General features: G+C 29.7%; 8 protein-coding genes across 8 annotated transcripts, besides 4 other annotated features; 4 read left to right on the top strand and 4 right to left on the bottom strand.

The window, feature by feature from the left end:
• Positions 1-155: part of a mobile genetic element that runs on past the window's edge.
• A 2,005-nt stretch (positions 156-2,160) lies between these two features.
• Positions 2,161-2,634, top strand: TVAGG3_0460760 (HMG-box family; the record flags this gene model as incomplete). Its single annotated transcript, XM_001308473.1, has 1 exon — positions 2,191-2,538. The coding sequence occupies one exon, from the start codon at positions 2,191-2,193 to the stop codon at positions 2,536-2,538; it is 348 nt and encodes a 115-aa protein (XP_001308474.1).
• A 537-nt stretch (positions 2,635-3,171) lies between these two features.
• Positions 3,172-4,207: a mobile genetic element.
• A 31-nt stretch (positions 4,208-4,238) lies between these two features.
• On the bottom strand, positions 4,239-5,459 carry TVAGG3_0460740 (uncharacterized protein; the record flags this gene model as incomplete). The annotated part of the gene is made up of 1 exon (XM_001308472.1): positions 4,239-5,459. The coding sequence occupies one exon, from the start codon at positions 5,457-5,459 to the stop codon at positions 4,239-4,241; it is 1,221 nt and encodes a 406-aa protein (XP_001308473.1).
• A 2,547-nt stretch (positions 5,460-8,006) lies between these two features.
• TVAGG3_0460730 (uncharacterized protein) lies at positions 8,007-9,390 on the top strand (the record flags this gene model as incomplete). Its single annotated transcript, XM_001308471.1, has 1 exon — positions 8,019-8,348. The coding sequence occupies one exon, from the start codon at positions 8,019-8,021 to the stop codon at positions 8,346-8,348; it is 330 nt and encodes a 109-aa protein (XP_001308472.1).
• Positions 9,391-9,832: 442 nt separating this feature from the next.
• Positions 9,833-13,004, top strand: TVAGG3_0460720 (uncharacterized protein; the record flags this gene model as incomplete). Its single annotated transcript, XM_001308470.2, has 1 exon — positions 10,050-12,776. The coding sequence occupies one exon, from the start codon at positions 10,050-10,052 to the stop codon at positions 12,774-12,776; it is 2,727 nt and encodes a 908-aa protein (XP_001308471.2).
• A 510-nt stretch (positions 13,005-13,514) lies between these two features.
• On the bottom strand, positions 13,515-14,108 carry TVAGG3_0460710 (RNA polymerase II transcription regulator recruiting protein; the record flags this gene model as incomplete). The annotated part of the gene is made up of 1 exon (XM_001308469.1): positions 13,593-14,081. One exon carries the CDS (start codon positions 14,079-14,081, stop codon positions 13,593-13,595), a length of 489 nt encoding a protein of 162 aa, XP_001308470.1.
• Positions 14,109-14,323: 215 nt separating this feature from the next.
• Positions 14,324-15,395: a mobile genetic element.
• Positions 15,396-15,591: 196 nt separating this feature from the next.
• Positions 15,592-16,131: a mobile genetic element.
• A 518-nt stretch (positions 16,132-16,649) lies between these two features.
• On the bottom strand, positions 16,650-17,584 carry TVAGG3_0460680 (galactose-binding domain-like family; the record flags this gene model as incomplete). The annotated part of the gene is made up of 1 exon (XM_001308468.1): positions 16,928-17,461. The coding sequence occupies one exon, from the start codon at positions 17,459-17,461 to the stop codon at positions 16,928-16,930; it is 534 nt and encodes a 177-aa protein (XP_001308469.1).
• Positions 17,585-17,983: 399 nt separating this feature from the next.
• TVAGG3_0460660 (uncharacterized protein) lies at positions 17,984-18,634 on the bottom strand (the record flags this gene model as incomplete). Its single annotated transcript, XM_001308467.1, has 1 exon — positions 17,984-18,634. The coding sequence occupies one exon, from the start codon at positions 18,632-18,634 to the stop codon at positions 17,984-17,986; it is 651 nt and encodes a 216-aa protein (XP_001308468.1).
• A 79-nt stretch (positions 18,635-18,713) lies between these two features.
• TVAGG3_0460670 (ribonuclease inhibitor domain-containing protein) lies at positions 18,714-19,439 on the top strand (the record flags this gene model as incomplete). The annotated part of the gene is made up of 1 exon (XM_001308466.1): positions 18,714-19,439. The coding sequence occupies one exon, from the start codon at positions 18,714-18,716 to the stop codon at positions 19,437-19,439; it is 726 nt and encodes a 241-aa protein (XP_001308467.1).
• Positions 19,440-21,413: the final 1,974 nt, after the last annotated feature.

Raw genomic sequence — 21,413 nt, 5'->3', positions numbered from 1 at the left:
TTTATCCGATAAAAACTACCTCCATGAAAGGGTCATAATGGAGTCAAGTTGTATTTTTTGATAGTTTTTGCTTTTCGAGCCTAAATAGGTAGCCAAGATAATGCCTAAAAATAAGGTTCTAAATTCTGAAGTTTACATGATCCTCTCGTGTGCACTCTTAAACGAATCTTATTGAAAATAAATTTTCTTAAAATTGCTCAAATAAATTAGGGTATATTTATTTAATAATAATTTTTTAAAGAATAACTGCTCTTTGCTTGAATCAGTTTAAATTCATGAAAATATCTTCAGATAGAAAAAAGAGTTTTGAATTCACTTAATTCTCACCAAATCTGTTTGGTGTCATCAGTAATTTTAACGATTTTTCAAAATAAGACAATAAAAAAATTTAGCTTAACTGAGACACGATTTAATAAGAGCTATGTTTTCGATGTTTTGGAATCGAAATGTGTCTTCACAATTTCTTAACTTATTTATTTCGATAATTAGTTTAGAAATTGGGTCTTTTTATTTGAATATTTATAATATATTTGAATCTTCCAGATCTGCTATTGAATGATTTTATCGATTCAAGTATATGTTGTTTAATTTGATGCAATTTGATTTTGAAAACAATTTCGAGCGGAATTCAGAACCCAGCCATGATTTGTATTCAAGCAAAAAAAGTAGATCATTTTCTCAAATGTATCGCTGAGTTTCAACTCTAAAACGAAGTTTTGAGGACGATGTCTCAATTTTTGATTTGTTCTCAAAACTTGATCTCACAGTGCTTGATAAGTATTTTTAATAAATTATTAGAGTAATTAATCAAATCTGTACATTTTAATTCGATGAATTTTTCAATGATGTAAAAACAAATTCTTTTGAAATATTATTATTGCAGTCCAAAAAAGTAATTCCTCTTCTCTCAATAGTTTACAGTCGACACAATGAATGGCATATATACATAGGGAAGAAAGCAAATTTATTTGTTTATTATTGATAATTTCTTCAATAAAAATTTGTTTTATGGGTAAAAAAATCAACGTTGTTCTATTTCCATCTAAATTCTTATTGATATCGTTCATATTGATGTACTCGATAATCACAGTTTCAACAAATATTTCGATAATGTAATTTTCATTTAAATGTGTATTAACGATTTTCTAATTATTATCAATATTTGTTAAATGAATACATTATCAAATTCGATTTTTTTAAACTTTTTATCATTTTTATGGAGGTTGATTTTCAGGCACGCGTTTTGATGACAGCTCACTTATTTACAAATATATTATCATAAATCAGAACCTTTGGCCAAATGTGAATTTTTTTAAAAAAAAAACCTAATAAAATTTGACACACCTTAACGAATTAGAATAAAAAACTATTGTTTTTCGAATTTACATGCCATGCCTATCATTATTTTAACATTGCTAAGCCCATAACATATTATTTTTTTTTCTCATTCACAAGCGTATGAGTTTTGCCACATATAACTAGATGATGAACCTATTACTATCATTAGAACAACATAATCTGAGGGTTTCACTTTTAAAACAAGTCCACGATAAGATGAAATTTATCCTAGATTTCCTTTCAAATCATGAGAGCTGTAAAAACCGGTTCTTTCAAAACCATATCGAAAGAAAATGCTATGAAATATGTAAGCATCAATATTTTAAATTATTTAAATTTGGTTAGCAATTTTTTGACACAAAATTTTCAAAAAAAATTCAATATGCCTACGTTAATTAGTTCCATAAAAATACATTGTGATGATAAGTGTAACTACATTTTAAGAGATTAGCAATTATTTTTTGAATTAATTCAAAAACCATAATTCAACATTATTCAACAATTTATTACAAATTAAAACAATTCAGAAAAATAATAATTAATGTACTAATCAATATTGCATTAGAAAAATATTTAGCCAACTACATATTTTTTTGAAAGTGCTCCATTCAATTTGAATGTAATAATGGAGTTAATACCAAATATTAAGTTACATACAAAGATAGCTGTTTTTAACTTTTATTAATCATTTCAAATTTCTCAGATTTTTTAATATTTTAAGATTCATCTCAAATAGATAGTTTCATTATTCAATTTCAAAAAATAATTCATTTCTTAAGATAGATTCAAAAATTGAATATGATTTCAAGAACGATAGTTGTTAAAATATTTATAATAGCAGATACTTCTAGAATGAGCACATCAAAGAACAAGAAGAGTGCCACAGGATTCTTTATATTCAGCAAAGAGATTCGATATCAAATACATAAAGCATGCCCATTTTTTTCACCTTTAGATATCTCTAAAGTTATATCTGAACAATGGAAGAATCTTCCTGAGTCAGAAAGAGTTAGATATAGAGAAATGGCCAAAACAATGACATCTCAGCCTGACTCACCAACTAAACCAAAAGCGACACAACAATGCCCAGTCAAGCAAGGGCCTATACCACCCATAGAAACGTTTGGAATATATCCAGCATTTGATAAAATTCAATACGCAGTTCTAGATCCTAATAACGATATTGATTTGACCATATGAAATGGTTGAAATTATATATGTCATGTTTTTTGTAATGTTTTATAATTATTTCATATATTATTTATCTTGTTTTAATAAAAGTCATGTAATCTTTCATATTTTCTTTTTAAAATTCATATATTTGTCAATAATTTTAACGAATTTGATATCAATTTAAGGAAACAAATCCCTAGTTAATATAAATTTGGATGCAAGACTATTATATTTTGTTCTGATAGTGCTTTGGATTAAAAAACTTTAAAAATATCATGGAAAGTTAATATTTATCTATAAAAATATATACAAATTAACAAAATAAATCATAATTCAGGGAGAATTAAAACAGTTTCTGAGTCACTATCCACTTCAGACTCGACTTCTTTGATAGATTTTTCTTCCTTAACTCCCATGTTTCTTCTTCTGAAGCAGAGCGAGAACATGGCAGCTATAGATCCAATGACCATGATTAGCGATGAGATCAGCCAATACGTACCTCCATCAACCACATTTGCACAAACAGTGTTCTTCAAAGGCACGTAGATGGTGCACAGTTTATCGCAGGTAATCTGGTCGTATAAGTAATAGCTAGCCGTATCATTAAACCCTGAAATAAAATCAGAAATTAAGTTGATTGTTAAATTTGACACTTTTTAAGGGTGCACCCGTATGTACGTTTATTTGAGAGGAGGAGGATTACCCTCTCAATTTTGAGGGATTCGTTAGTTTATTTTTCGATGAATATGCAATAAAATTTGATTTTTACCTTCAATATACTTCATATAATATACACATGTTCATGTAAAAACTTTTTTCCAAAATCCTCAGGAATTAAGGGATTTTTGAATTTTAAGAATTTTTTTCGAATTTTTTCGAAAAAAAAATATTTTCAGAACAGCCTTAACGGCTAAGATTTAGGAACAATGTTAAGTATCAAAAAGAAAGGAGGTCTGATATAGACAACATATATCGTTGAAGGTTGAAAAAATCTCTAATATTTGAGCCCAAAATTTCAAATTTTAATTTTTTGAAAAAAGAGGCCACCCGTATGTACGTTTATTTGAGAGGAGGAGGATTATATTTTTGAAAGGGTGAAACATTATGAATATGTTAATTATATAATAATATGTATTATTATAAAAAAGAAAAAATAAAGCACGTTAAAATTTTTCTTTCTTGATTTTTTACAAAATCTACTTAGAATTATGCAAAATATGACTAAATAATTATAAATTTCAAGTTAAATTTTAATTTTGATAAATAATTTAAATTTCAAAATATCAAGTTCAGTTCGACTATGTATGTAGTAATTCCTCAATAAAGTGCCAAAACCCTATTATAAATATATGAAATTTTCAACATTTTATTGTTTTTATTTAAAAATTTGATGGAATATGAGCTTCAAACAATTATTATCTAAAATAAAATATTAATATATGTATTTATTCGTATTACAACCGTAGTAAGTCGATTCTTCCTTTCTTCTACTGAGGTTTGAATTTGATTTCGAATTGTAAAGAGATTCAAAGGGAAAATACTAGCGGATAAAAACTACCTCCATGAAAGGGTCATAATGGAGTCAAGTTGTATTTTTTGATAGTTTTTGCTTTTCGAGCCTAAATAGGTAGCCAAGATAATGCCTAAAAATAAGGTTCTAAATTCTGAAGTTTACATGATCCTCTCGTGTGCACCCTTAAACATTGAGATAAAAATCAAGAAAAAAACTATATTTTATATCGTTCTTTTCTCCCGGCTGGGTTCTCGCTTATGGGGCCGGGTCTCTCAATTTCTGGGCCAATTTTCTTTGCGTAATTCACAGAATTTGTGACACTGTCCATCATTTTTTGGAGCATGGGTATCAGTTCGAACTCCAACCGGTAGAAATAATCGTCAACAGCTTGGTCTAATAAAGTCTCTCGTTTACATAATGGGTTAAGACTGATAACATACTTCAAAAGTTCTTTCATACCGATAATTTCGATAATACCGTCTAAACTGAACTGCGATGTGTTGATCGCTGCTACTTGGTCGAGAGTTTTCACTAATGTTGGGTCACTTTCGACCTTTGTAATCTCATTTTTCACAGTATCGTTGAATTGATGCAGCAAAGTGTTCACATCGAACATGGATTCCAAATCTAAGAGACTGTATAGCGACTTATCGGCTCCTGAGCAGTACAAAGCGCTGATATTTTTGGCTTTTGGCGAAAACGAGTCTTTCGCGATGTTTTCGACGAAACTGTCCATGTGAGGGCAACTGCCTTCAAAGAATACAACCAGGAATGAAAAGAAAATGGCAGGAACGCCCAAGAAAATTGCAAATGCAACGCCAAAGGTCGGGAACCAGCAAGATAAACACCTACACCATTTGCCATACATAAAATATATAATGGTGTAGGTTACGATGATCATTACTGAGAAAATAATTCCAAAAATTGTTACAGTGTTCGAAGCCGCTTTTGCTGGCTCAGAATACTCTTCGACCTTTCCTGTAATCTTGTATACCTCTGAAAAGTCAACGCTGTTGATTGTGTCTGTGAATTTCGTGTCATATTCGTCAACTTTTGTTGAAACATCGCTATCTACTTCTTTGATTGTGTTCTGAATCTTTAAGCTCATTTCTGGGAGTTTGTATGCGTTATCAGCTAAAGAAGATACCTTTTGGTTGAGATTTTGCAATAATTCTGTGATTTTTTTGTTTTGTATCAATTCTTTTGAGGTTCTCATGCAGGTCATGAAATGAGTATTAACATTGTTCGCGTAAAATTGTAATCCATTGACAGCATTCCCTGAATAATCTGCTGCTTCTTGAGATTTTGCTTTTGCAGTTAAAGCATTAATTTGTATCTGAGCAAATGTCATCTTGATGTAATCAACGAAGTCTTGAAATGAGTACATAGCTGCGGAAATGAGATCTCGGATTGCATAAAAAGCAATATTTTTCATTTGAGAAACTTTTAATATGACATCCTCGAAAGTAGTGCGAGTATTTGAATCTAACTTCGACGCTCGAACAGCTCCCGTATTGATATAACCTAAGGATACACAAAATAAAATAACTGATGTTGACATCAAAACAATGCATGATAAGTGGATGACTCCTCCTATAACGGTATATTTTTCTCTATTAGTTGGACGAAAAAGCCAATATGATGCAATTTGACTGCCAATGAAAAAAAGCAGTTCAATAATCAAAGTAATTGCAATAACAACAGAAAATCCTGCAACAGTAGAAGCATATGTTTTAACGCTATCGGGTCATCGGATGGAAATGTTGAATTTGTCTCGTTAACACCAAATAATTTGTCAATTCCTAAACCATGACAAACATTGAATGATGATTTTGCTGCAGCAAATATGTTTTTACCATTGCGAGATGCTTTCACTATTTGGCAATCCTCATACATTGAGGAAACCAGCCAAAAGAAAAACACAATCATAAAATCTATCGAAGATTTGATGGCCAATTGAAAAAAATTACAAACAATAAAAACAAGATGTCATCTTATTATTAATAAAAAATGATTGTAACAGTAAAAATGTAAAAGTGACAAATGAACCAAATTTATCGCGTTTCTGAGCTTTATTTCATGATGTTATCTATGAATTATGTTACCAAGATATCAATTCTTAAATATTTACTCAACAATACACACAAAACTATTTAGAATTTGAAAGGACTTTCAATTTTTGGATCACTATCATCTCTATAGAGGTATGCTGACTACCCTTGATACAGGCCAAATGCCCCTAAATTTTGAATATAGCTTCTATGCATGCTTGTGGGCAATGTTTGTATGAACATGCAAGAAAAACTAACAGCCAATTTTGAGGAAAATGCATTAGTAATTTGAATATATTTTATTCTCAAATTATTTTTGCCATTTTTGAATTTTTTAAATTTTTTACATATTTAGCTGATTTATTCGAATTATAAATCGACATAAACTAATTATTTTAAGTTCTAAAATAATACTAATGCTTGAATTTCATATATTATAATAATGAATAAAAATATTATATTAATCATCATGAAGTATGATTGAAATTAAACTATTCAGATTGTAATCCGAAGTTTATAATAATCTCACATATCTTGCATGTTTTAATAATACTTTCTCAATGAGCCAATAAATGATGAGTTAATACCAATCAATTAGGCTTTCTGAGCAAAAATATCTAAATTACATAAATTTGTGAACTATTTACTAGTATTAAGATAATTTATTCCTAATAATAAAAAAAAAATAAAATAATAATTTTATAAGACATACAAAATAATTAAACATTGTGCATACCATGATGCTATAAATCATTATCGTATTATTAATTTTGCTATTTTGAATAATTCAGTAATTGAATATACGGGTAACTTTTTTTTGGCTGATAGTTTTTAAATACATCTATTCTAAAGATGATACTTACAATGAATCTATATGTTTTATAGCTATTACAAGGAAAACCACCTGTACAAAAAAAAGTTAATAATTTAGGATTTTAACATATACGTTTGAGTAATCTCCCATGCGAGTGTCTTAATGCTATGGCGTTTCCGGAAAGATGAACGAATAATAACATATATGATAATAAATTTGATAAATCTTTTGTATAAAAGCGAAAACATCTATTATGTTACGATCGAAAACATAATATATGAAGTGCTTTTTCGAATGACTTTACTTGTTTCTAAAATAATGTTATGCTTGGATCTAGACGTGGCCATTAAAAATGACGTTAAGAGAAAAATTAACCTTATTCCAGTCAGCATACCTCTATCTCTATGTTCATAGTTATTTTTGAAAGATTACCATATCATTGACAATTGAGGAAAATATACTAGGGACTTGACTGATGATTTGATAGCTAATATCCAGATTGTTTTTCCTAATATCAAAATTACCTAGGAAATATAAGTTTTTTTCTTTATATCTGAAACTTTAGATGGGATTTTTGCATAGTTATTGATGAAGTTTAGTTTTTAATAAATATATAAATCAAGAAAAATGATTCATATTAGTGGGTGTATCTAATCTAGTCTAAATCACATAATAAACAATATGTACTCATCATGAAACTCTTATGATAAATTTCATTATTGAAAAATATTTACTAAAATTTCTGACGAGTTAGAAATTTATAGTCGAAATCATATCTTATTGTTGAACACCCCTCTGAATGGACATTAGGGAAATAGTACCTCATAGATCTTATCTAATTTATCAGTTTTTTTATCTTAAAATTCAATGTTCGTCCATGATTTTATTTTGATCAACTTCATGAAGAATTCAATCTAAAAGCTCAATGAAAATAAGACCTCCATTTCTGACAAACAATACTCTGTATCAGATCTGACAGTTGGCCGTCAGAGAAAATCTTAAATTTTAGATTCTAATAAATCTTATATCTTATATGAAACTCTATATAATTTTTATTTTTATTGAAGTCCTCAAAAAATGTCAAAAAACAAATGTGTCAAAATTTGAATTAATCTCAAATTTATTCATTATGTTCTTTGTTCTCGCAGCAAGTGTAACCTCTATTCCAGCTAGGAGATCAAAACTCCTGAAGATGCATCCAAATCCATATTTATACCCAAGACTTCAACGCAAAGCAACAAATGGCTGGCTTTCTGATGCTATTGAGGAGAGGCTTGTTAAGCCATTAAGAAGGCTTGGCTTGCAAGAGGCAGAATCAAACAACCTTTATGATTTCATTGTTCCAAGTCTCCGACATTATGACTCCAGAAAGGCAACAAATGGCTGGCTTTCTGATGCTATTGAGGAGAGGATTGTTAAGCCATTAAGAAGGCTTGGCTTGCAGGAAGCTGATGAATAAAAAATTTTGCGAAATTTTAATGAAAAGCTATTTTACTTAAAAACACCGATATAAAGATATATAAGTATAATCATAGGGCCAAGGGAATGAGTGAAGTGATCTCCGCTTTTGGATCCCTCGTTTCATTGATATCAGGACTTAATAAATACATCATTAGAAAGAAAACATAGCTACAGAGAGGGTTCCATAGACATATATATGCAACATTCAACAATTCATATTTTTTATTAACTCGAGTGGTTTCTGTATAGAATTTCAAGTTATTAAAATTAACCATCAAATGAGAATTGAAAGGTATTGATTGCCTCCAAAAATAAATATTAGAATGTGCAATTACAATTAAAGGGAAGAAGAAAATCCCAATTTTTATCATTTGAAGTCTTCTTGCTTCAATAAATTTTCCCATATCAGTAAAAATGAAACAGATAGAGAGCACAGCTAGAAATAGAGATATCGTATATAACGTTAATCCTGTGAGTACATGATAATTTTGTATATTTTTAACTTTTTCGCTAAATCTCGAATTAGGGATATAGAATGAGATGAAATGTAAAATGACCAAAACGCCAATCACAATTTCTGTGATCCGCCCTATAAATAATAGAATTTTTGATCCTCGGAAATTCAATGTCTTTAAAACTTTTGTTATATCAATGAATACAAGTGTAGATGCGAAGACTTGAAAATATCTAGCCGATTTTAGTAAGAAAAAATCGTTTTCTTGATTAAACCAATATAAGTTTGAAATATTTAAAATTAAAATTACTGAATCAGCATAAATTGTAATGAAACAAAATGTCAAACTATGGTCATTTGTTATAACATTCGATAGTCTATGACGTCTGAGTATTCTCATGCCAAAAAATGAATAGGGAAATATCATTAAAATGCCAAAAACGAATAGTGTTAAGACATATGGATTGTTACACTCTGGGAAATTTACAAATGCGCACTGACTACTGATTTTGGAAGCTATTTTCGTTTCATTAGAAATAATCATTTTGAAAGAATATTCGTCAGAAGTTTGTCAATTTATTGTGACAAGATTAAACTATTATAGAGCTTTATTTGCTCTTCTTTTATGAACTAAAATTCAAGTTCTCAAATTATGATCTCCTGATTATTACAAATTTTGACACGTATGTTTTGAAATCGAAATATACACTATGTATCCAGAAGCCATTTATAATTCAAAAATTGAATGAATTATTTTTTCTGAGCACAAAAAACAATATTCTTTATTATGTTCTATTCATTCTAATATTATGGAAATTTCATCAGGGCTTTTTTTTGACATTAGCTGTTTTGGAATATAAGTCCCTTTTTATTACAAGATTTTTGATTTAACTCCATGGTTTTGATAACCCAAACTTGTTGTACTAAAGTTATTGCGTCAAGTGCGTATATTGTCTACAATTTCTGGGTGAACATGATAAATAATATTAGTGCCTTTTTCACATAGTGTATGGTGAATTCTTAATTTTCTCCTTGAAACTGAGAATGGGTTGAAAATTATGCAAGATATATGTTAACGCGAACTCAATTAGTATAAATCTTCTTATTTTCATAGCAATTTTGGTAATATACATACAGAATTGCATTGCTTAAGTCATATATCGATCTGTATTCAGCAGCTAAGATCATTAACACTACATACTGTACTCTAATGAATGATTCTAAAAAAGTGAAAAAACACGTTATATGTGGGGGGAGGAAGGTGAGAGACTAAAACAGAAGAGGTTAGCAGATAGAGAAGCATTTCGACACGATCTTGAGGCACAAATAGAAAATAATGCATTAAAAAGGCAAATTCAAACACCTGAAGGTCAATTAAAATCAACATATGAATCAATGACTGATGGAAATCAAAACAGAAATCAATACCCATTAGTAGCACAGAGAAGAGCGTTTCAGCCTCCGATTTCTTCAAATTTGGTTCCCTATCAAAATCAAAATTTAAATAGAAACTCTTATCAACAAGCTAACAATCGTGTTTACGCCCCTCAACAAAACCAATATCAGTACTTACATCAACCTCTCCCAAGTACTGCTCTTGCCCCAATAAATATCACAATCACCTCAACTAAAACGGATGTTCCTGCAGTATTACCACGAGTACCACATGCAACAGTTATAGATCCTTCTTCATTCAGTCAAAGAGTCACAAGTGTTGATCAAATGGTTAACAACATTCATAACATTCTCGCATCAACATCAGCATCAGAAAACATTCTAGAAGGAAGTTCAATACCACAATTGAACTCTCAAATTGCTCAATTGCGGTCGGATATTGAACATTTAGCTTCTACCGATGTTCAAACATCAGCAAAACGTCTTATTGAGTCATCAAAATCACTAAGAAACCAAGTAGAATCAGCGGCAACTCAAGTATCTAACGAGATTGCTGGTGTCAGAGATCGAATTACAGAAGCAAATGCAGCAATCAATCAGTTATCAACTTCTACTCAAGAATTCTCCGAAATGCTCAAAGCAACATCAATAACTTCGAAGAGTGACTTACAAAAGCATAAACAACTTTCAGATACAAGTTTACAAAGAATTGAGAGCTTAATTAGTCGGATGTCAAAAAGTGCATCAGAAACGGGTGTTTTATCAAACGCATTTGAGAGATCTGATCAAGCAGCTACATCTCTATTTAACACACTTCAAGCATCGATGAACGGAACTTCTTCACAGATATTAAAACAATTATCAGATGAAATCAGGTCAGCAAGCGAGCAAAGAGTCCAAACAAGCAATGTATTGACATCACAAGTCCATGAAATCAACCAAAGAGCCGCAAATTCGATCCAATCATTAAATGGTTTCGTTTCAACTTTAAGTCAAAGTTTTTCACAACTTTTGCAAAATCTGTCATCATCCATTTCAGCAGCCATTGATCAGACAACTAACGACACAGACCAGCTCTTGAGTGACGTAATAAACAGGTCAGATTTGGTCCTGTCGCAAAGTGAAGAAAATTTCAATGCTGTCAAAAGTGAAATGATCCAAACAATCACTGAAATCAAAGATGGAACAGTTCAGAGTCTCACCATTCTCGAGGACACTTTGAATGAAGAGAACCAAGCTCAGAAAAAGAACATGACCGAAATCAAAGAGAAATACAACAGATTCAACGATTTGATTTCGAAAGAAATTGTTTTGCAAATGAAAACTTTCGAAGAAATGACAAAAGGAAGCGAAAGAAACGCAATGAAAACAATTTCATCCAACTCAAAGCCAATTTTCGATAAACTTAATCCTTTGTCAGAAAATGCCAAACGGTTAGAAGAAATTGACAGTCAACTGACAAATTTGGAAGGAGTCATGCAAGTCATGACAAGTCAGTTCACTGAATCCATTGCGAATTTGTCGAGAAACTTGAACGATCTGTCTGAAAAGACTAAGACACTGAAGGAGGATTTGGACAGAGGATACAAAGAGTGTGATGATAAATTGGGGGTGGTGACAGACCCCTCTTTAAAAGAAGACCTCGCTTTGAGAGAAGAAATCCACAGATTTTCAGGAATTTTTGACAACGAATTGGATTCAAAACTTGACGACGTAGAAGACCAGATAAAGATCATCATGCAGAATATTGCTGAAATAACTCTCGGATATCCACTAAATAATAAAACTGTTATGCCAAAACCATCAAATACTTCACCTCTTCCGAAATTTGAAATTCAAAATAACTCTGTAAAAATTGATCAAAAAGTGACATCAAATCAAGAAAAAGTGACATCAAATTCAGAAAATGTTACAGATGTAAAAGTTAGTGAAACAACTAAAGAAATCAAAGTAGAAAGTAATGAGCAGAAAGTAGTAAGTCTGATGAATACGGCACAAAAACTTAAATTGCCTCAGTTCGAAAGTAACACACAAAAAGTCATTATTCCTGAAAAGAAGAAAGAAGAGAAAGAAATCGAGGAACTTGATGAAAAGAAGGAAATAAACAAAGAAGGATTGATGTTTAATCCAAATGATTTCGTAATAGATATCAACAAGAAACCATCCGAAAATGATATGAAAATTAGTGACGAAATAAAAGAAAAAGTTGATGATTTAGATGAAGAAGAAGAGGATGAAGAATCAAATCTTTCTAAAACACTCAAATTACCTTTGCAAACTAAGAAAGATGAGATCAATAAATTAGATGAGAAAGAAGAAGAAGAACAGGAAGAAGAAAAAGATGAAAATAAAGAGGAAGAAGATAATGATGAAAAAGATAATGACAATGACGAAGAAAATGAGGAAGAAGATAAAGATGAAAAGGAAGAAGAAGATAAAGATGATGATGAAGAAGAGGATAAAGAAGAAAAGGTTGAAGAAGAAGAAGAAAAGGACGATGACGAAGAAGATGATGATGAAAATGATGACGATGATGAAGAGGAGGAAAAAAAGAAAAAGAAGAAAGGAAAGAAATAGATCTAGTTTTTGATTAGATAATATTATTTTTGTTTGTAAATAATCATATTAAAATAAGCGATTTTATAGTTTTATTTGATTGATATTGATGATAAATTCATTGTCATGGTTGACCTATTTACCAAGTGTAATTTTGCTTATTTTTTCCTTGAACCTTACAGAAATGTTGTTGTGATTTCAGGATGTAATCAAAATCAGTTATCAATTAATGACAGAAACAAGATTGCTTACATGATAATCAGTAAAACTACTCCCAGCCATATTTTGATTTTTGAAATTTCAGCATAGTATATCATTGTAACATCTGTCATTAAAATTCTCCACATTTTGAGTTCGTATATTAGCAATGCTATATCACTGACCTATTTTCATAAACGAAATTGAATTTTAAAATTAAGAGTAAATTATATTAATATAATGATTTTTGATATTTACAGTTTATTATTAACAATTTCCATTCATTATTTTGAGCCAAATTTGGAAAATTATTTCTGATTTTTTTTTAATTGTGGTTGAAGCAAACTAATGCAAGCACACATTAAATACTTTCTATTTTAACTTGTAAATCTTTGATTGAACGATTCACATTTTCGAGCAGCAATATTTTATCATTTAGACAACGAGATTGATCAAAAGCAGATCAAATTCATATTATTATCAAGAAATATCCATAAATCTGCAGATATGATATTCAACTCATTGTTTTGAAAAATATTATTGCAAGAAATATGCAATGTTGCTAATTAGCGTATGATATCTCATAATTAAAACACGAACATATTTTGAAAAACATATTTAATTCTAGCGATTAACAAGTTAAAATTCAACAGAAAATTGGTTTTCATGCCAATGAAAATCGAAATATTCATGGTTGGGCTCCATAGTTGATTGTAAGGCAATTCTGCGGACTTCAGGAGGAATGGTTTTAATCTTTGGAGGTTGATCATTTCTTGCCGTCTTCCTCTGCATGACTATATAATGGTTCTTAATGTTAACATCTGTTCTATTATCAAAGAACTTTGATATTAAGGACCATTTTGGACCATATCTTGCATATTTCTTTAATAATAATTTTTCTTCTTCTTCTGTCCAATTATTATTTCTGACATCTGGATTCAAGTAATAGTTCCATCTGTCTCTGCATTGGCGCGCCGTTCTATCTTCCATCTCTTCGGCAATGGACTCCCAGTCAAATAAACCATATTTCTTGACAAGATCTAAGAGTAACTGATCTTCTTCTGGTGTGAATTTATGCTTCTTTGCTCCCTTTCTGTTGTTGATAGGCTCCTGAGTTGCTTCAGACATCTAAAACAAAATTGATATATGAATTCGATTTTTTGAGAGAAGTTTGTAAAAACGGTTTTAGTTTTTACAAAAAGATAAAGAACATTAATAGTTATTGGTATATATGCATAAAGACTCAGTAAGGTTTATAAAAAATTGAATAGAGCGTAATGTATTCAAAATATTAATGTTACGCAAACCAATAGAGATTGTTCTTATATGTTTAATATGATATTATAGATGTGAATTGAACTATCAGAATCGAGTAGGGGTAATTTTAGCTAAAAGCGACACACCTGTAAAACGTGACACACCCGTGAAGGGTGTGATTACCGCTCGGTAATTTCGACAGTTTAGAATTTAAAATTTTTTATGGAACTGTTGAGAGTTTCATAAAGAATTTAAGGAATATAAGCAAAGATTTGAATCAAAATCTTAGACCTAAGCCGCTCGATTCGCTCGCGGCTTCCGCGAATTACAGATCAGCAAAGATTTGAATCAAAATCTTCGAACTAAGCCGATCGCTTCGCTCGCGGCTTTCTTTATTATTTTAAATTTGCATATTTCCATCAAAAGTTCATAAGGTAAAAAATTTCGTTTATATTATTGCAAAATAAAATCTTCATTATCAAAATAATATTAAATAATAATATAATATAATTTATAAACAACTATTATTTAATAAAGTTTAATTGCCAAGGTTCATCTAATTTTTTGATTTTTAATGTTTTATGAATTTTATTTATCATGTATATATCTAATGAGGATTATATATGTAGAAGATAAGTACCTTAATATGTACGTAAATTTTAATGAAATTTATACAACATTATAAAATTTATGAATAAAAACTTGATATAAAATAACATTTTTATTTTTACTAAGAAAAAAAAGGTTTTTGATAATAAATTTATTTTATTTCGAAAAAGTAGCAATAATCGTAAAAGGGTATTGATAGGCTTGCTAAAGTAACTAATTTTAGCTGTCAAATACTTTTGTATTTTGAAGTAAATTAGTATAAATTTGTTTTACTTTTATTTCGAAAAAGTAACAATAATCGTAAAAGGGTATTGATAGGCTTGCTAAAGTAACTAATTTTAGCTGTCAAATACTTTTGTATTTTGAAGTAAATTAGTATAAATTTGATATTATTTTAACTCCCTTTGAAAACCTCAATTTTCCATACAGAGGGAACGGGAATAGCATCCAATATTCCCTGAGAATGGTTGCGCATTCTCAGTTCCCTCTATATTTCGAACGAAGCTCTCATCGGTCTTTTTTTTAATACTAAACGTTTTTTTCTCCTGTCACTTTTAGCTAAGATTTGGGTTTGCCGTAAAGTGTTTGCATCTAAGCAATAATACCCCCATTATAACAGAATTCAAATGACTCGAATTGAAATAATTTCTTTGAATTCACTTTCAATAAACTTTTTTTGAAATTTGTTCGCGGTTTTGAATACCATTTTGATTAAATCTCAATAAAAATTAGATACTAAGTATATTATTTACATTTTTCGTTTTCAAATTCCAAAGGTACATTCACTATTTTTGACAAAATTTTAAATTTTCATGGGGTTGTAAATCTTATAATAACTAGATGAATAAGGAATAAATCCCAGTATGATGTGCATCATTATATTAAACACTATATGTAAGCCTTGTAATTCTATTAACACTTATGAAGATCTATAGTATCTTAGTTAAAGTATAGTTTATGAGTCTGTCACCAACTAATGTATGAATTTTCAAAAATGTCAAATATGTTCATTTTTTCTGTATATTCAGCCATAATTTCATGTATTTATACTATTCAACTATTATTTAATATTTTTATCGATTTAAATATATGATAAGATGCTTAGTTCTCCCGGAAAACGATTTTTAATCACAATTTTAACTTTCCAAAAAATTCGAAAATAAAAATTCCTCTCAATTTTCTAAATTTTCTAACTAGCCAAATCTCTAGCCAATTTTTTTGGCCCGTATAAATATTGTTAGGCACTATATAGAGATGCTATTTATCTTATTTTCATCCCATTTTACTGTTATCGCCTAGTGAATGTACCTTTCAAATTCCGAATAAAATAACTTGATAATTAGATCCTACATAAGAAAAATCGAATATTTTTAAATTCTTAATCGAATGTTTTTGAGAGAACTCATTCAATTCCTAATCATCCTTTTTTATTTATGACAAGTTTTATTTCCTGATTTCAGCTTTTCATCTGATCTTTTAGACTGAATTACAGGACTCTATACATGTTCTGAGATTGATATCTAATAATATGTTGAATATTTCCATTTTTGAAATGTTTTTGATTTTTTTTTACAATTTTAATTCCACACATATACACAATTGACATGCATTTATTAGGGCATTTCTTATATTAGTATAATATTAGTATATAAGCAAAGTTGAGGCAAAATATATTTTTTTTTCAATTTTATTTATTTTATTTTAATCCTTCGTAATAGAAAAATATCATATTTTTGCTTTTCATGCATTGCAATTATTGTTCCATTCTTTTCTTTACCCAAATATTAGAACAAAAAAATATACAATTTTTGTTTAATTTATTACAGCATAATTTTTTTGAGATCATCTCAAATGTCAGTGTTATCTATTAACTGTCTAACATTAATTTCTTTTTTTTTATCAAACATTAATTTTGAGCTTTGATTGATTCAATTTATGTTTTATTTAAATGAATGACATGTAAAATCTATATAATGGCATCTTCAATTCTTATCTTTATGAAAAAAATTGATTCGATAATTATTCTTTTTAAAGATTTTATATGCTATCAATACATTTTCAAGTTTACTCTAGTATTTCAAAAAGTTCAAAATCAATAACTTTTTTTTTTAATTTTCATTCATTTTTCCATTCTTTGATATATGTCCAATTATACTAACATCGTCGTCATCATCATGATAAGAAACAAACTCCTCATCTTGAGAATTATCCGCATTTATTGCATCACCGTAAAATTCAATTTTGTTTAAGGCAATGCATGGTGGGAAACCAGGGCAGGGCTTATTTTGTATCAATCTAACATATTTTGCAATGTACTCCTTATCCAAATTGTAACTTTTTTCGTTACATCTTCTCATTGATTCGTCTTTTTCAATTCTGTGAATTTCTTTCCATGTTTTGTTGTCATCGGAAATCTGGAGCGACCAAGAATATAGACAGCAGTCAAAGCAATCGAAGTAGTCATCTTCGCAGCAGCAACCATCATAGCAACAGCCACACCTAATGAAATATCCATTAATTTTAAACTTTTTGTTCTGAAGGGAATATGTAATATAAGGATGTTCTTCATATGTACGTCCACAGTTGGAACACCAATCATATTCCTTCGTCCAAGGGTAAATTGAATACTCAGGTTTAGTCATTTGTTTACTTCCGTTGATATATTGCTTAGAAGATCCACTAACATCAATGTTTATTATTTTTTGATCATATACTTTACTAAATATCCCAGCTTTGGATTCAGATTTTGCGATAGAAAAAAGGAAAAACATTTTATAATAGAAAAGTGACATTTTTTACCAAAACAGGATGAATTGATTTCGCAAAATAAATTGCACTAATTTCCTTACAAATAACTGAAAATACTCCTATTTAAAATATCCTGACATGCTGTTTATATTTTCACTCATTGTGAAGCGGATTTTAGATAAGGAAAAAAAAATGAAAAGCATTGACTGCTCTTTGCTATTATAATCAACATAAAAACAAGGCATTTTCCAAGGTTATAGATAAGTTTTTTATATATAAAGTTGATACAAAGGGATATAAATCATTTTGCATATCCTATTGTCATATTTTATTGCTATAAATTTTTTATCAAAAATTATAAGTTTTCAAAAAGTGACAATATTTTTTAAGAAAATGTATTTAATCATTGCTTTATTTTACTTCTGCATATTTTTAGAGATATGTCCTATGATGCTGACATCATCGTCATCATCGTGGAAAGAAACGAAATCTTCCTGAGAATCATCAGTCAAAACATCTCCGAAAATCTCAAATTTGTTGATTGCGATGCATGGAGGATTTCCTGGGCATGGCTCGTTCTGAATAACACGGACGAATCTAGCCTCGTAAGAGCTATCCAAGTCGTACGTCTTCTCATTGCAGCGGCGCATGTGGTTGTCTTTTTCTATCTTGTGAACATCTTTCCAAATTCTGTTGTCGTTTGATATCTGAAGCGACCAAGAATAGAGGCAACAGTCAGCGCAATAACGATTAGAGTCATCTTCGCAGCAGCAATTGCCATAGCAGCAGCCTGCACGAATATAATATTTATTAAATTTAATTTTCTTCGACTTCAGTGAGAAAGTAATGTATGGATGTTTATCATAGGATTGCTCACAAGTTGAACACCAATCATATCCTTTATCCCATTGATAAATAGCGTATTCAGGTTTAGTTAATTGCAAACTACCATTTATGTACTGTTTGGAACTTCCACTGACATCAAATTCGACTATATTTTCATTGAAGTATTTCTTGAAAATACCATTTGATTCGCATCTGATCAATAAAATGAAATTAAAAATCATTTTGTTTGAAAAAGTGATATTTTTGGATTTAATGAAGTTTAGAATACGAAATTATAAGTTTGCATTAAATGTTTGAAGGATGTCATCTGATACATTAGTAGTAGATTTCTTCGGTGATGAAACCATTGTTATACCATCAGATGTAAACAAAAATATTATCAAAAATATTCTGATCAAAGAAGGCTTTACGATTTTAAATGGAAACCAGTTTTATGGGTTTCCTGTATTAAATAACATAAAGTCACCAAACAGTTTAGTAACTATAAATGATAATGGCTTTTCATTATCATACTTACTAAAATACTTATTACTGCCGAAAAATGTTAAAAATATTGCCACTACTAATCCATTCGATTATGGACTTATTGAATATATAGATGTTGACCCAGAAAACCCTTATTTCTCCTCTGTAGATGGTGTTTTGTTTTCGAAAGATATGAAGATTTTGTATGAGTTCCCTATCTGTAAAAATGTTACTTCTTATTTGATTCCGAATACTGTATCTAGAGTAGCATTTGGTGCATTTAACCGTGCACGATATTTAAAAAAAATATATATCCCTGATTCTGTAGTTGATCTGAGTGCCCAATTTTGCTTCGATAATCATGATACTTTGAACGAAGTAATCGTATATAGATATTATAAGCAAAAAGTTCCATATATTGGATCTCAATCATTCATGCATACTACGTTCCAAGAGTCAAATATCACATATATTTACTCCATAAATGTAATGAAAACTTGTACGTCATGCTTTTCATCATTTTTGAAAAGCGTTCTTCTTTGCCTTTGGATTTCGGAATAAAATAATATTCAAAAAAATTAAATTTAGAAGGCATATAAAACCATTTTGATTTGCATGGAAACACAAAGAACTTTGCATTTGAATTCCACTCTGATTATTTCTTTGAAATCTTATCTTTCATCAAATGATTCAAATGATGATAATTCTTAGTATATTTGAAAGAAATGCCAATATTTTCTTTGCATCAAACTTATACCTCCAAAGTTGGATTTGAATAAAGTATAAAATCCTTATTATTGTGCAAAAATGATTCAATTTCATCATAACTCTATTAATTATATTTCATGATGTTTCAATATTAGCTTCTTTATTTCTGTAACAGAAGAAAAGTGAGAAAATTCCTAACATGATAAAAATGAATTTTCCAAACGTACTTTTTTATCCGATTTTTTTGATTTTGAAAAAAATTTGGAGTAGTGATGCGAAAAATTCCCAAACATATGGGTTTTCTCATATCCCGTCCCCTATCGTTTCCCCAATTCAATTTTTTTTGGAATTTTATTTTTTTTCCCGCCCATTTGAATTAAAAATGGGCGATTTTCGTTAATGTGATTGAAATATCATAAAATTAATACGTATTTTAGCTAATAATTCTATTTTTATACAATATTCTCTCATTAAATCAACATTTTTTTCTAATTTTAATTTTTAATTTTTAATTTCTTCATAATTTTAGCGATTTATGCTCATTATTAGCAAATAAATAATATATATAATATACTTATTTCATTTTATTCAGATAGGTCTTTGGGATTGGGATACCTTGTCCAAATTCAGAGGAAGTTTGAGAGGTTGGGATGGGGTAGCCCATATTCAATTATCCCAAGTGTACTCCACGAATTTAAAATTATATTATATTATTGATGACATATCTAAATTTATAGATAAAAATTTCAATGCGTACACAATTTTTTTTGAGAAAATTCTTTTTTTTTTTACTTATTTTCATTCATAAAAGCTCACGTGAACTTAATTAACAACTGAGACATTTCCTATGAAATCATTTAATGCCGTCAAAATAGACATGTCTAAGCTGTTTTGAGTGACTTTCGCTCGATGTCTGATGCAATATCAGACATCGAGCGAAAGTCTCTCATATTGGCAACACATCCATACGATCAATACTATAGCTACGAATTACAAGCCTGTTTGGGCAATTTTTGGCCGAGTTCTGATTTTTCATTAGATCTCGAGCGAAAGTCTCTCAAATTGGCTGCCAGTTCATAAGAGTGAAACTCTAGCTACGAATTAGAAGCTTGCTTGAGAGACTCTCGCTCGCGTTGGGATCTGCATCAGAACTCGAGCGAAAGCCTCTCAAAGTGGTAAGACCTGCTCATTGTTGAGCAGGAGCTGCGTAATGTGTTCGAGCAGAGTGAGGCTCTTCTAAGATCTTCCTTGTGATTGGAAGAAATTAGAAGAGTCTCACTCTACTATTTTGTAATTGTATGCCCCGGCCTTTGAGTGACCAGGGCTGCGTAATGAATTCGAGTAGGATTGTACAATAGCTCGGCAAACGCCGAGCAAATTGATATAAACGTACATCCCACAAAAAATGGATTGTCAAAATTTATCCCAAATTTTACAAAACCGCAGCGGTTATGACATCCCAGGGCTAAAAAAATTCGGAAACTCGCATCTCTATTTGGAGAGAAGAACTCTTCGTTTTTGAATTTTGTCACGATGGTTTTAAAGTATATTAGACACATGTATTGGTATTACTATTTTTGTATATTTTGAGAGAAAATCCCTAAAAAGTGAGAAAATCTAAGACGGTTTGAGAAAATATATAAACTATTGAAAATTTGAATTAAACTTCTAATTTGGAAAAAAGAAATTTGGAAAGAAGAAAATTCAAAAATCGAGATTTAGACTCAGCATCAAATGGAGAACAAAATGTTTCTTCATATGAAGGAAAAAAATTTTCTTGTGAAGAAATAGAGTTTTTAAAATTTTATTGTATGTAATGAAATAAAC

Source organism: Trichomonas vaginalis, chromosome II (assembly GCF_026262505.1).
Source record: "Trichomonas vaginalis G3 chromosome II, whole genome shotgun sequence".
NCBI lineage: Eukaryota > Parabasalia > Trichomonadida > Trichomonadidae > Trichomonas > Trichomonas vaginalis.
This window is presented reverse-complemented; position numbering and strand designations above follow the sequence as displayed.